Genomic DNA, 16,265 nt, shown 5'->3' with positions numbered 1-16,265 from the left:
CAAGGATGAACACATCCATAAGTATTTGGTAGCGAAGCTTGGAATGGACAAACATTCAAAGTGATTTATAGAGCAGATGCCGTAACAAAGAAAATAAAAAGAATTATTATTAAAACAAACCAAGAAAATCATGAAATCTTTAAAAAGTTAGGTCTCCTACAAATTTCTCAGTCCCAGCGATGCTGAGCCGTTTGATTTTGGTGCTGCTCCGGCTTCGCATTCCTGTTCAGTACTGTGAAAAGACCACAAATATTGATTTGGACCCTGATATCAAATTATAATTATACAAGAAATTGTTAATTTTAAGAAGTTTTGCTTGCGTTATTAAAGATTTATGCCATTATCAGAATGTGTTCATGTTGATAGACAGGGACAAGGGAATGATATTCTGACAAACAATTCTAAAGGAAAATTTCCCACAACCCCCTTCCCCTTTTCCTCCCGTTCTTACCCACCCCTCTTCACTTACATAAGAAAACAAAACATACTTCTACATATTTTAAAAGGTTTAGTGATTTTTTGTAGAATTGATTGTTACAATAGCTACCCCTGGTTAATAGATAGAAGCAGATTGCTGTTTGTAATACGATGCGAAAAAAAATATTTCTCTCCAATTGACAAACAACTTTAAATTACTTTTCTTTGGTAATTTTAAAATAGCTCTTTTGCGGAGAAACAAACCTATCTTAATTATAGAAAAGCTTTGTTTAAAAAAATAAAATACAAAATTCTAGGGAAAAATAATTTAATCTTGAAATATCACAACAAAAATGACTAATTCCAAAATTTAGACAATTTTTCTGCATTACACTTTATTGTTAAAGTGTCCTATTATCACATTTATGAAGAAAAAACTATATATATATAATATGATGTTTTTCGGACTTAATTTATTGATGACTATATTTTTCTTCAAAATTTTGATATTAATAAATCTGAATCCGTACTTAAGCTCAAGACTATTCTAATAAAAATTTTCTGTTATATGAGCTTTTGTAGATTTCAGATTTTACAATTTGTTTGTACTCTGTACTGACACAAAAGGGATCTTAAGGGATAAGACAATGGACAATAAATTGATGTACAACCCCAATTATGATAAACTAAATTACCACTTTATTAGATTGCAATTATTGATTGGAAAACTTGGTCACCACACACTCTTGATTCAATAAAAGTACCCAAACTTAGAAAACCAACGATTTTAAACTTTCCGAGTACCAATGTAATTTACAGTCCAATGTCACCTCCCTCCCTGCAAAAACTACCTAAATTATGTCAAGCTGAATAATTTTCTTTGAAGCTTAAAAAAGAAGAAAATTAATTGAAAAAGAGTTGTGCACATACAATAGCAATCTGTACACAAGTAAAAGCTTTAGAAAACAACCTTGAAATTTTATAAAAAGGGCTTTTTATAACAATTGTATGCCCTTTAGGAAAGCAGGTAGTTTAGTATACCTATCTAAATGCCATTTGTTAAAAGGTAGGTATTTAATTTTTGTTAAATAAACTCTTTGGTTCTGATAAATAATAACATTTATGGGTTTTAACATGTGATTAGATGGTTCTAACTGGTTTAATTAAGGATGTTGTGTAAATTTGTATAAATGATGTTATTTTTCATTTTTTTAAGGCTTACAAAAAAATCCTTTAGGTTTTCTAAAATTAAGTATAAAATATTTCTTAATATTTACATTTACAATTTTATTTTCAATTTGGAAAGGATATTTGTAGCCACTATAAAGAGTATTAATATATATAAGAGCCAGGTACTACACAATAGTTTCTTCAGTATGTGTGGCTTTTAAACAACAACTTGTGCTTTGCTGATGGTTACAATCACGTTCTTGTTTGATTCGCCACTTCATATTCTAATACTTTTCTGTTGTTGATTGATGTTGTATATTGCATCACAATGACGTCATTCCGACCTGTGTTTTCCCGCGTTTTTTATTCTTCAAAGAGAGTAGCAGGAATGCCGCGTGACAGATTTGTAATATGGTTCCCGCATTTTTTTTCTCACAACACAGGCCGGCGCCATTTTCAATTTTTCTAAAAAATCACAGCCCAGCGAGATTCGTTGCCAGAGGGTGAGTTTTGTAGATTGGTAATTTATTTTTTTGAGTACATTTAAGTTTGAGCAGAGCAGCAGTAGAATTAAATTATGTTTCTTTTTCTTTTGGAATGGATAGATGTTGTCTAGGTAATATATAAATCTCTACTGTGTTTTAAATATTTGTTTCAAGGCAAAAGGGGGGAAATTTTTTAAGGATTGACTTTGTGTCACAAAGATTTTGAGGAGGGTAATTCTTCAGCTTGTAATCTGACTGGTGTTGTTATTGAATGGCCAATTTGTTGCAGCTCTCCTTGAATTCGATCCTGAAATAGAAATACAAATATTAGTCCGATTTGCGAAATAATACCTACTCAACAACAACAAAATATAGAAAAAAAGCCTAAATCATCTACAAGACTTCAACAAGACAAGTCAAAGCTATCCAGGAATCTATGCGAAGCTTCCCTCAAATGGAGAACTCAATCGGTTCAGTAGATAATTATTGAAATAATAAACTACAGAGACATAAATTTTGCTACTTCGGATCGGTTCTCTTAGCGGCACGCCCCTATTTTTATATTTTTTCCTTTATTTATTCTAATCTATCACGCTAACTCTGCGTGTAAATTGTACTCAAATAATGTTCTCAAAATAAGATAAGAAAGGGATAAGACAATAGCCGATAAAATGTACATCCTAAATTATGATACACAAAGTTACCCCTACTGTAGATTTCAATTAGTGGATGAAACGTTAAATATACTGAACCAACCAATTAAATTCAATAAAAGTACACAACGTTGTTGCCCAACGAATTAGACAAAGTTGTTATAAAACGTTGGGGACTAGTGTAATTAACAGCCCAATGGTCCCTCCCTCCCTGATGGTACTATCATTAGTAGCTGGAAAATATCTTAGTAAAAGACATGTTTGATAATATTATGATAGCCATTGTCCTCCCCTTTTCTCCCGGGGGAATTTGTACTTTATGTCTAAATTAATGCAACTTTCATTTGACACAAAAGCATTGAGTTTATATAGCTCACAAAGCTTATAAATAAACAAGACAACTTACGGTCATAAAACGCGACATTGAAATGATAATGAAGAGGATTAATTTGGGCAATTTTCCTCAAAGCTCGATGGGTACCTCGATGTAAAGCATAGTTTGAGAACCAAAGAACGAATTAAAGCAGGTAAAGCAGAAAGCTTTTAGAATAGGACAAGCTTGTTTGATTAAAGACTTGTGTAAGTAACAACTTAAAAGAAAAATTAAGGAGATAATTATAATTAATTTACAACCCTTTCTAACTCTTTTGAAAATATTATCATCTAAGGGGGGGGGGGGGGAAGTTTGTACACTTATAGGAAATGAAATTCAGTACCAAAGTTTGGGAGAGTCGTATGGGCTTGTTTTTAAAGTTATCAACCTAATTCTTTTTGTAGGCTCTCTTATATGACTTGATATACACGGAAAACTTTGAAAATTGAATTTCGGTACTTTCCTTCTAGGGGCTTGTGGAGCAAAAGACCCCCCAAAACACTAAAAATATGAGTTCTGACCTTATTTTTAAAGATATCGACCTGATTTTTTCTTTATAATACTTTTTTAACATACCCGAATCAACGAACCATTACAGATTTCATTTTGGGACTTTCCTTCTAGGGGCTTGTGGAGCAAGAGACCCCCAAAACACAAAAATATGAGTACTGGGCTTATTTTTGAAGAAATCGACCTGATTTTTTTTATAATACTTTTTTAACTTAACCGAATTAACGAACCATTACAGATTTCATTTTGGAACTTTCCTCTTAGGGGCTTTTGGAGCAAGAGACCCCCAAAACACAAAAATATGAGTACTGGGCTTATTTTTGAAGATATCAACCTGCTTTTTTTATATAAAAATAATATTTAAACATAACCGAATCTACGAACCATTACAGATTTCATTTTGGGACTTTCCTTCTAGAGGCTTGTGGAGCAAGAGACCCCCAAAAATCATAAAAATATGAGTTGTGGGCTTTTTTTAAAAGATATCAACCTGATTTTTTATATAAAAATACTATTTTAACACAACCGAATCTACGAACCATTACAGATTTTATTTTGGGACTTTCCTTCTACGGGCTTGTGGAGCAAAAGACCCCAAAAACACTAAAAATATGAGTTCTGAGCTTATTTTTTAAGATATCAACCTGATTTTTAATGAATAAAAATGTTTTAACATAACCAAATTAAGAAAACATTACAGATTTCATTTTGGGACTTTCCTTCTAGGGGCTAGTGGAGCAAAGATTCCAAAACCACTAAAAATATGAGTTCTGAGCTTATTTTTAAAGATATCAACCTGATCTTTTTAAAATAATACTTTTTTAACATAAACGAACTAACAAACCATTAAGGATTTCATTTCGGGACTTTCCTTCTAGAGGCTTGTGGAGCAAAAGACCCCCAAAACACTAAAAATATGAGTTCTGACCTTATTTTTTAAGATAACCTGAGAACTCAATTTATTTTGTTTTGGAGGCGTTTTACCCTACCTTCCCCTAAAAGGAAAGTGCCAAAATGAAATTATTAGTGGCTACCTAGTTCAAACATGTGAAAAAAGTTTTCATGAAAAAAATCAACTCAATATCTCTAAAAATATTTTTTGGGGGTCTTTTGCCCCACTAGCTTCTAGAAGGAAAGTCCCAAAATGAAATCTGTAATGGTTTCTTAGTTCGGTTATGTTAAAAAAAGTGTTCCTAAAAAAATCAGGTTGATATATTTAAAAATAAGGTCAGAACTCATATTTTTAGTGTTTTTGGGGTCTTTTGCCCCACAAGCCCCTAGAAGGAAAGTCCCAAAATGAAATCTGTAATGGTTCGTAGATTCGGTTATGTTAAAATAGTATTTTTATATAAAAAATCAGGTTGATATCTTTAAAAATAAGCTCAGAACTCATATTTTTAGTGTTTTTTGGGGTCTTTTGCTCCACAAGCCCGTAGAAGGAAAGTCCCAAAATGAAATCTGTAATGGTTCGTAGATTCAGTTATGTTAAAATAGTATTTTTTTATTATATAAAAAAATAAGGTTGATATCTTAAAAGAGAAGCCCACAACTCATATTTTTATGATTTTTGGGGGTCTCTTGCTCCACAAGCCCCTAGAAGGAAAGTCCCAAAATGAAATCTGTAATCGTTTGTAGATTCGGTTATGTTTAAATATTATTTTTATATAAAAAAAGCAGGTTGATATCTTCAAAAATAAGCCCAGTACTCATATTTTTGTGTTTTGGGGGTCTCTTGCTCCAAAAGCCCCTAAGAGGAAAGTCCCAAAATGAAATCTGTAATGGTTCGTTAATTCGGTCAAGTTAAACAAGTATTATAAAAAAAATCAGGTCGATTTCTTCAAAAATAAGCCCAGTACTCATATTTTTGTGTTTTGGGGGTCTCTTGCTCCACAAGCCCCTAGAAGGAAAGTCCCAAAATGAAATCTGTAATGGTTCGTTGATTCGGGTATGTTAAAAAAGTATTATAAAGAAAAAATCAGGTCGATATCTTTAAAAATAAGGTCAGAACTCATATTTTTAGTGTTTTGGGGGGTCTTTTGCTCCACAAGCCCCTAGAAGGAAAGTACCGAAATTCAATTTTCAAAGTTTTCCGTGTATATCAAGTCATATAAGAGAGCCTACAAAAAGAATTAGGTTGATAACTTTAAAAACAAGCCCATACGACCCTCCCAAACTTTGGTACTGAATTTCATTTCCTATAAGTGTACAAACTTCCCCCCCCCCCCCCTTAAAGTTATACTTAGTAATAAAAGACAATAATCTATCATCCGTTGTACTATTCCTTACTACTGATAGTTATAGTAACAGGAAAGCTAGTTTTGCCATGGTCCATGCGTCTGTTGCGTGATCAATAGAACATATATTTGCAGGGATCTAAAGGAATAAGACAATGACCGATAAATTGATGTGCCTCAACTAAATGAACCAACCAATTAAAATTCAATTAAAGTCCCCAAAATTGTTAAAACAACGAATAAGAAAATGTTATTATAAAACTTTGGGGACTAGTGTAACAAACAGCCCAATACCCCCTCCCTCCCTCCCTTGGTTTTAACGTCTTTTTTAATATCTTATACAAATCTAAGGAATGTGTAACATAGCATCAAAGAGTTTTTAAAATTAAAATATCACATGATTGAAGGAATTCTGTAGTATGCCTATTTATTAGGGTTGGCAATCCGTATCCGAATCCGGAATCCGCCAAATTTTTGGTCAATTTTGGAATCTGAATCCGGAATCCGTTTTTTAATAGCGGATTCGGATTCTGAATTGGTAGGCTAAAATTAGCGTCTTGAGTTTTTTTCTTTCAACTTCCCCTTTTTGAAGGCAAAGATTATCATCATTATATATAAAATCTTTAAAAATCTGGTTCGATTCTCGGCAGTGAATTATAGAGAACACCAAGAACATTAATTTTTAGGACATATGTAGCACTAAAATTTTTTTTAATTTTTAAAAAAGCCTGTTCAAATATTGCTAGAATCCGGAATCCGCAAGAATCCGCCATTTTTTTTGACGGATTCTTTTAAGAATCCGAATCCGGTCCAAAAATTTACAGTACAATTAAGAACATTCTAGAAAGAAAAAAAAACATGCATACTCATAGCTTCCTATAAACATATTTTCATTAGGTAGCAAAATTCAAATAATTTCTTTTAAACTTCTAATTTTTATAAACCTATACAGTTAAAACTCTATCCCATGATAAGTATTTTTGAAAGCGCTCTGGCTTCAATGCAATCTGTATTTGAAAGGGAATGTAAAGGACAGTCAACAAAAATAGCCTAAATCCAAGCAAAGAATTTAATTCAGAAAGGGAATAGCCCAAAATCACCCCGAATGGTTAACGAACAAAGAAATACCTTAATACTTTATCCAAAACAATATTTTTATTATGTACTATGTGTTAGTTACATATATCTAAGATATATAAGCTACGTTCGGAATGTTTTCTATAAACTGTCTTGCAGGGACTGAGGGATAATACAATGAAGGATAAATTAATCTTGTAGATTACAATGCATGTTTACAACTAATATGTTAAAATCATGCAGGGATCTAAACGGATAAGACAATGGCCGATAAGTTGATGTACACATTACCAATGATAATAATCATTTTGTAGATTACAATTTGTGTTTGAAATGTTTAAACATTAAAATTAATAAGCCAACCAATCAAAAATCAATAAAGGTCCCCAAAGTTGTTAAGCCAACAAATTAGAAAACGGTATTATAAAACTTTGGGGACTAGTGCAATAAACAGCCCTATGTCCCCTTCCTCCCTGACAATTTTTCCTTACTCCTTGTATGTTAACAACTGATAAGTTAAAATCACGTGTATTAGTTGACGCATGTTTAAAGTTTTCTTTCTTAATGCGATGCTAAGTTAATCAGATTAATGGATTTATTATCACTTGGATCTTACATAAGATTATCATGTACTTAAATAAAGTGAAACTTGTCGCTGGCTAAACAAACGATATCTCCCATCGACCCCCTTTACATTACCTTTACTCCACTGTTATTAATGTGATTTTCTTGATATAGAATTTTAGAGATGCTTCGCATACAACTGGTTAAAGTACACGAAAATACACTGAAAAATGCGGGGGAAAGGGAGATATAATCTTTAATTTCAAATGAGCAATGTTAGTTTAAAAAAAAATTAGAACCTAAAAAGATCAGGGATCTAAAAGGATAAAACAATAGCCGATAAATTGATGTACATCCCCAATGATGATACACAGATTTACCCCTTCTGTAAATACAATTACTGGTTGATACATTTGGACACCCAATAAAAATTAAGTAAAAAGCTCTAAAGTTGTTAAGTCAACAAATAAGAAAACGTTACTATAAAACTTTGGGGACTAATGTAATAGAAAGCCCAATGTAACCTCCCTCTCTGACATAAACCTAAGCATTACAATAATAAGAATGCGAAACATCTATCAATGGATATAGGATAAACGTGGATATATTGACAGGGGAAAACTTGTTGCCAATTTAGCCTCATTTATTAGCCAGTTGGAGGGGAGGGGTTGGGGGTATCGTTATTTAAGCCAGCTGCGAGTATTACTTTATCAGAGTACATTAAAATGTGGTGCAACATCCAAGTGATAATATATCGATTCCTCTATCCCTATACACTATGAGCATGTGATTCTTACTGTATGACGCAAAACGCAATGCTTAAAAAGAAAGAAAGGACGTAATTCAAGAATTTGAGAAAGTATTTAAATGAATAAAATTATTTTACGCGTGTGTCAAATGATTTGACAGTTATGATGATTGTTTCTATTTGGCTTAAAGGCAAATTTATCCTCAAGTTACATAAATTAACATGCTATTCCCTTTTTCTAGCTTTTGCATTAATATAAAAATCCGGAAAACGTCACATAGGTTGCAGACTGGTCTTAGGTTTTTTTTTATTAGTGTCCTGGGATGGTTTCAGGCTATTTCTTTACCCTTTCTTATCCCCTTTAATATAGAGAACTTGGATGTTAGGGATGCAGCCGCTAGTACCTAATATGAAGCAGTAATATTTTTTGTCTAAAGCTAAAGATCTCGGCAATTACTGTTTTGAATGGTAAGCTATATAAATGTCTTGAGCGGGTTTAAGGCTATTTTCCTGACCCCATTTGCCCAACCCTGGAGGAGAAGCAACTATTTTGGGGATAAAGTAGAAAGTATTTTATTGTTTAAGCAAAAAAGATGTCAAAATGTCAAAGGCAATTAAACTTTACTTTGCAGGAAAGCTTTGTATACGTCTGGGGGGGGGGGGGGGAGTTATTTTATGTGGAGAAACGTTTTCATCCCTGCTAGCTAGAATAAAAAGTAAGAACTTAAACTAGATAAAAAGGCGAGATTCAGACATTAAAAAAACCTACCTACCTATCTACTAGACACTGCACTAGTCTAGACACCTTTTTAAAGAAGAAATTATAGATAGGATTTAATTTTCAGTTCAAAACTAAGTGTATTTTTATTTTTTGTGTCTCAGAATTTATTAAAACATTTTCTCGTATTCATTCGAATCCGGTGGATAGGAACCGGTTCTCATCCATACGAAAAAACTATGTCTATCATCGTATTATATCCAGCTTTCTACGAATATAAAAATGTACAATCATAAGATTAAAACTAGTTTTTTTTAGCCCGTGCCTTTGGCAACTCGGGGCTAAAAAAACTAGTTTTAATCTTATAATTGTACATTCTATATCCGCGGAAAGCGGTTTATAATACGATGAAAGAAATAACTATTACCAACATAACTGATTAGGTTCTCCCGTTTTTCAAGAAAGCTATGCATAGGTCCTGGATATGTTTCTAACTATTATTACTAAAAACACACAAACAAACTTTTAGGAGAACGGGGTCCTTATAAACATTAAAATGAGAAAAATCCTTTATCCAGTATAGATTCGTATCCTATTAATATCCGCTAGATTAGAACAGGTTATCAGTCATACTGAAAAACTAAGTAAACCATCGTATAATAGACAATTTTACACGAATATTAAAATAAAAATCATAAATTAATAACTATCATTTATTCTAGCCCGGGCTAACAAAACTGGCTTAAATCCTTTAACTTATCATTTTAATATCCGAGGAAAGCTGACATACCTGTAAGTCCTCTATAGATTTTTTGGCAGGTTGAATAAGAGATTCTGCTACCGAGCTCTTCAACTCTCCAATTTCAAACTTTAATTTCTCCAGTGATGAAGATATACTCAGGGCACTGAAATTAGAAATAGGTATTAGGGTTGGGCCGGATATCCGGCCATTTTCAATATCTGGCCGGATACAGGATATCAAAACTATCCGGGTAACGGATATCCAGCTGATTTTTAATGCCGGATATCCGGAATTGGCTAGATATCCGGCCCAACCCTAATAGGTATGAGATCAGGCATCTAAAGGATAAGACAATGGCCGGTAAATTGATGTACATTCCCTAAGCTGATGCACAAAATTACCCCTACAGTAGATTACAATTAGTGTCTGAAACGTTTGGATGCACACTTAACTTAATGAACCAACCAATAGAATTCAATAAATGTCCCCATAGTTAATAAGCCAACAAATAACAAAAAGTTATCATAAAACTTTGGGGACTATTGTAATTAACAGCCCAATGTTCACTCCCTTCCTGGGATGAGATAAAATAATATTATATAAAAGAATCAGGATGTACGTTCGTTTGTCTGCCAAGATCTCGTTAACCGCTGGATCGTTCTGGGCAGGTTTCTAACCATTTTAGAATGACGATATATCATTTATGTGACTAGGGCTAACTTTGTATTGGGTGCCTAGAGAATGCCAGGAATATGCTATGGGCGGGCAGACGCACGGACTTACTAAAGTTATCGAGTAGCTTTGCTGACATAAATATCTTTATATAAAAGAAACAGGATGTCTGTGCGTCTGCCAGAAGGGCGTAGCCGCTAGTTTATTTATAAAGACAAAGGCTCACTACAAAGAAAATTTAGCTTTCTTTATACAGAACTAAGTTATAAACTGTCTTAAATCCGTATTTTATGGATATTATTCTTAAAAAATACAAAAAAAACGATAAATTCTAGTACATTCCAATTTACCTACATAATAAACAAATTCATCTTTCTGTAAATTAAAATTATTGGCGGAAAAGTTTAGACACTGCTAGTTGGTATCACCCAATCAAAATAGTAATACAATGCTGGAGATAATGGGATTTCAACGCTTTGGGCACCAGTATAATTTAAAGTACAATGGCCTCTCATCTCCTTAAATAATATGCAGAATTCTTTCTAACATAACTTAAATGCTATGAAAGTTAAGCGTTAGATAATGTATACTTGTATAACACTTAATTCTCTGTAATCCTATGCATTTTTAAAAGCGAAAATATAATATAATTATCATGGTCCGTCCGTACGTCCGTACGAATAGCTCTTCACTTCAATTTAGACATATTAAAATTGCCCCATCGATTTCATATTTTGCATGAGAAATCCTGTAAGAGATAAGTTTTAAAAAGCGTAGCAATTCTAATAGTTATATTTAACTGCTGATATTTTACTTTTCGTGCGCCGCGCTGTAATGATTATATTAATCTGATTTTTGGAAAAATAATTCCTAAGACAGCAAGGTATAACATTATAAGCAAAGCATCTTTATAATCAAGTTCTGAAACTGAAAGTATGTCTTCATGGAGGATCCTATATTTTTACGATTTTGTTTAGACTTATAAATTAATATTTTGCTTATTAAGTCCACAACCAAAAAACTTATACTTAATTTAATGTTAATATCATTAGCAAAAACTTTGAACCTATCTAAAAAAAATTGCATGTCAAAAATTTTTTTTTTCTTGTAATTATTCCCTTACAACACAAAAAATCTATTATTTATTATAACTGTCGTGTGTCCAATGTGTGGAATCCTCTAAAATGTAAATGCAATTGTTACATAACATTGTTTCTTTTTCAACATTAGATTGCAGGAAAATCAAAAGTACAAAGCAAATATCAAAATCTTAAAATAATTTCTTAACTTGAAAAATGTACAACAGCAATTTTATGCCATTTTCCCCTTCGTTCCTAGCTTCTATAGGGCTTTCTATTCGCTGGGGAAGGAAGGGGCATAAAAAGTCTAGAACCTTCCCCGATAACGATAACTTAATCGGTTCAATGGTTAATAAGATCTTAACGTACAAAGGATAAATAATGGACATTTGGAACTTAAAGAATCTTTGCCTCTATCTTCTATGGGACTTTCTATTCGACAGTTCAGGAAGGATACACTTAAATTATAGCCTAGAACCATCTCAAACTGAAAACCTTGTATTATAGGATTTCCTTATTTCTTTATACAGAATTATATTCTTTATGGTCGGACCGAGTAACGGACGTACTAATTTTAGAAGATCTATGCTGCTAAAAAAAGGTTACCTGCATTCCTGCCCGATTTTTTCTACCACCCACTCCATGGCAGCTTTACCCTGAAAAAAATAGGTATTATTAACGGCAGCCCAAAAACTAATGATATTTTTTTTCCTGTATCTATTAAATCATTTGAATAAAACATATCTGGGGTTCAAGCCATACATATATTAGTATTACATCTGATTTCGAAATTTTTGTGGGTTCAAACAAAAAGTCCTAAGATTGTAATATCTATAATACAAAGTAGAACGATGTCTGTCCGTCTGTCTGTCCGTCCCTTAAGATCTCGGTAACCACTGAACCGATCGGATTCTACTCTTCAGGGAGTATACCTACTGGTTTTAGGCTATTTTCTTGGGGGGTGGAACGCCCCCAACCCCCCCCCCCAAAAAAAAAAAATCCCATTTTTTTTTCCCTGAAGATTTCCTTGGTCCGTTTACGAATTGTGCCAAAAAATTTTTTTGCTCACCTCTTGGGGCAAAACCCCTAGAGGCTAGGGGCGAAGCCGCTAGTAATAATATATATGGCAATATAATTACAAAAACTAACTATTATCCTACCATTTAACAACAAAAAAACCCAGTTTTTGTGAATTATCATTAGTTAATAATAGTTACCATACAAATATGCATATTTCTGTATTCTTTCCTGTTTTGATAAGTTTACCATTATTTTCTATTTGATTAGGTACCTACCTTCTTAAATTATTAGAACAAGTATTGACAATAATAGACTCCATATAAGATGTTAGAGATACAACCTGTTATTTAATTATGTACCTACCTTCTGTGAATTATTAGAACAAGTATTGACAATAATAGACTCCATATAAGATGTTAAAGGAACACCCTACAATTTAATTAGGTACCTACCTTCTGTGAATTATTAGAACAAGTATTGACAATAATAGACTCCATATAAGATGTTAATGGTACACCCTGGACAGTAACTAAGGTTTCTTGGATCATCATGGTCTTACCACCGTCCTCGGGGTGTGGTCTGAAAATACAATGGATTAATTATTATTTGGATCTTACACCAGATTTACATGTTCTAGAATAAAGTAAAACACTTAGTTGGATAAAATAACGATTAACTCCAACCAACACTTAATACCCTACTCCTTCCCCTCAAACTGAATGAAAGAACTGGCCAATAAATGATGTCAAAATTAGGAACCTAAATTTATCCCCTGTCATAATATCCACGTATTATATTCTATACCTATCCAATGAATACTGTATAGGGATTATATATGCATATAGGTAATTTTAAAAACCTGGATAAAAGGATCAAGTAGATGTATTTTTTTTTATCTAAATTATTTTAAGTTACGAGAAGAAATGATACTAACCTATAAGTTAAATTTTCTTCCATGGTGACAACATTACAGAATGAAAGATTTTTAGACTGCATCGTCATGACCCGATTCTTGGGGTCAACTGTTGAAACTTCATGTGCATAACATACCCTACAACAAAAACAATTTTTATTACCAGAATTAATCCTAAATAACAAAGTAGCAATATGTCCAGTAAAACTTTGAAAACGGCTAGATAATTAAGTTAGATGATTAAAACAATATGATGACTGAGAAGTCATAGTTTTAAGAAATCTTAGCATTGGTCTAAAGTAAATCATAGGCTATTTGGCGAGGGGCTGTGTCTGTCAACCCCTCCCCTCCTTCCCTGTACGGACAAAATGAAATCTATCTGAAATTAAATTATTATAATAATCATTAAGAAGTATTAACAATTGCCAAAGCAAAAAAACATTAATTAAAAATGCGGTTTAAATACCTACTTTCTTTAGAAAAAAAAGTAGTTTATGTAAAATATTAAGAATTAATATATAAGATGCCATAAATACAAACAATTTTCCACGAATATTAAAACAAATAATCAAATCATAGGCAGTAATTTAACAAAAGTTGTTTTAAAATTTTTATTTCAAGAACGCGGAGACCTGTATAAAATATGATGGGATAAATAACTATTATTATATTCTATTGAAGTCATATTTTAACGGATTATGTTTACCTAGGTAGAGTAAAATTCGATATGAAAAAAACTGTACCTATTAGCCCCTATTAATTTTTGAACCCACTGCGCCAGCTTCCAGTCTGATGATATGATTCTGCTGGAATGGAGGACCCCATCCACGACACGGCGATCTACCACGTCGGTGCCCACAACAGCCTGATAAAAAGGAATGATCAAGTAACTTTAATCATAGAATCTTTGTTTTCAAGTATTTTTATGGTTTTTTAACTACTGTGTTATACAAGTAGATTGGATACAAGCTTTTGATTTCAGCTTAACATCTTATTAAAAAAATTCTATTTATGTTTCAATCAACAATATCATTTTCAAATACAACTAAACATAATGACTTATTTTGGGGTGGGTGGTCTGCAGAGTTGGCATAAAAAAAACACTTGGTTTAAACCAAAAAAAAAACAAGCTTAAAAAACCAAAAAAACAAGGTGGGGATGGTTTTTGAAAAAAATATTTATACAAAGGCCTATCTTTCCAGTTATATCTTTTTATAATGTAAATAATACAGTCAATTAGTGTCAACAAACCTAAATACCGGATATAAAATTCTTTATATAGTTTAAATCTTGTACTTTGGTGATTATATCTAATAGACAATTTGGACAATTAATACTTTTCTAAATGCAACTAATTTTTCTAAAAGAAGTTTAAATGCATTATTATAAATTGATTAGGTATTTAAGTTAAAACATTCAATAAGTTCTATAAAAATTCAACTTTAAACTAAATTAGAATACTATAATTTGGATTAAAAAAAACCCAAAAAAAACTGGTTTAAACCAAAAAACAAGTAAACTGGTTTGTTCTTTTAAAAAAAAAACCTGTTTTTTACTATCTCTGGTGGTACGTTATATATTTTATACAGTTACCCTGACCAAGGAGGGGGAGAGGTCATTGAAAATGAATTTTACTAGTCCTCAAAAGTTTTATATTACACGTTTATCATTAGTTGACTTGAAATTTTGGATAACTTTATAAAGTTATTCTGCTAATATAGATCGTATATTACTTCTCCTATATGCCTATATGTAAAGGTCAATAACCCCTAAAAGTGATCGCTCCAATAACATCAATTATTCTAACTCACTTACATAACATTCTAGTTGCTTCGTCTCTAGTCTCTACGGGGAAATTGACATTAATAAAACTTAACCGAAAAGTGCAAATCAATCAGACAAGCAGTTTCCGAGATATCTAAAAGATTCGAACAACAAAATCATAAATACTTCTTTACATCTTAAGATATACCTTTTTAAAATCGAATAAGCTTAATTATAAGACATCAAATTTTCTATCTATTAATAACTATCTATCTTCTAGATACCTGATTATGGGGATTGGGATATTTCTGCCATTGTCCCCCGGAGACGGTCTCCCAGTTGTGATTAAAAACATGCTCAGATGTCCAAATTTTCATTTCTTATATAATTTATATAAATCACAACACTTTAAGGTTTAAAAAAGTCACTTTTATGACCTTTTGGACCCTTTAAAATAGGCTTAAACCCGGCTGTCGAGGGCGGATGGCCTCCTTGTTGCTTGGTAGGCTTTGTTGGAAAGAGAGAGACAGAATATTTTGGAAGAAATGTGTACTTTACACAAATGAAGTAGTAAATATTGATAGAATCGAACTATTCAACTAAAAACTAACATTTCATAGCTTAAAAAGTCAATTTTCGGTGTCAAATTCTTAAATTTAAAACAAAGATAATATTCTTAAAATACTTTTACTTCGTAATATAGTGTAAAAAAGGACAAAATATGTAAAAAATATCTCTTTAGTATTTTTCTACTATTTTATACTTCATTAGTTGCGACATAGAGGTAAATATTAACTTATATATAATAAATAAAATTTAAACTAAAACTTTATTATTTTGTATAAAAATATTATAAATATCAAATATTTTTCGTATTTTAGTGAAGAATATTTAGTTTTCATGTTTCGAACGTCACTTGAAGCAGACGAAAACAGGGGGGAAATTTAATAATTCTTTCTTAAAATAATATTTAAACAAATCGTTTTCTCATTTTTTATTCCGAAATACTTTTCTACGTTCCAGAAAGTATTAATTTATTTGAAAAATAAAAAAAAATAATTTTAATATTTACCCTGGTCCTGAATGAATTTTTCCACTGCGCTACTAGCTACATCTAGCGGAAAGA

General features: G+C 32.0%; 1 protein-coding gene across 1 annotated transcript; it reads right to left on the bottom strand.

Annotated features, from left to right (window-relative positions):
• Nucleotides 1-728: 728 nt before the first annotated feature.
• On the bottom strand, nt 729-15,978 carry slmo (PRELI domain containing slowmo). The gene is made up of 7 exons (XM_080170771.1): nt 15,424-15,978; nt 14,119-14,240; nt 13,397-13,513; nt 12,915-13,041; nt 12,049-12,098; nt 9,740-9,854; nt 729-2,379 (listed from the first exon to the last, which is right to left on the bottom strand). The coding sequence occupies exons 1-7, from the start codon at nt 15,514-15,516 to the stop codon at nt 2,284-2,286; spliced, it is 720 nt and encodes a 239-aa protein (XP_080026897.1). The 5' UTR covers nt 15,517-15,978; the 3' UTR covers nt 729-2,283.
• Between the last annotated feature and the right edge of the window lie 287 nt (nt 15,979-16,265).

The sequence above is a fragment of the Acartia tonsa genome, chromosome 8 (genome assembly GCF_053477335.1).
Source record: "Acartia tonsa isolate MP-2025a chromosome 8, ASM5347733v1, whole genome shotgun sequence".
Lineage (NCBI taxonomy): Eukaryota > Metazoa > Arthropoda > Copepoda > Calanoida > Acartiidae > Acartia > Acartia tonsa.
This window is presented reverse-complemented; position numbering and strand designations above follow the sequence as displayed.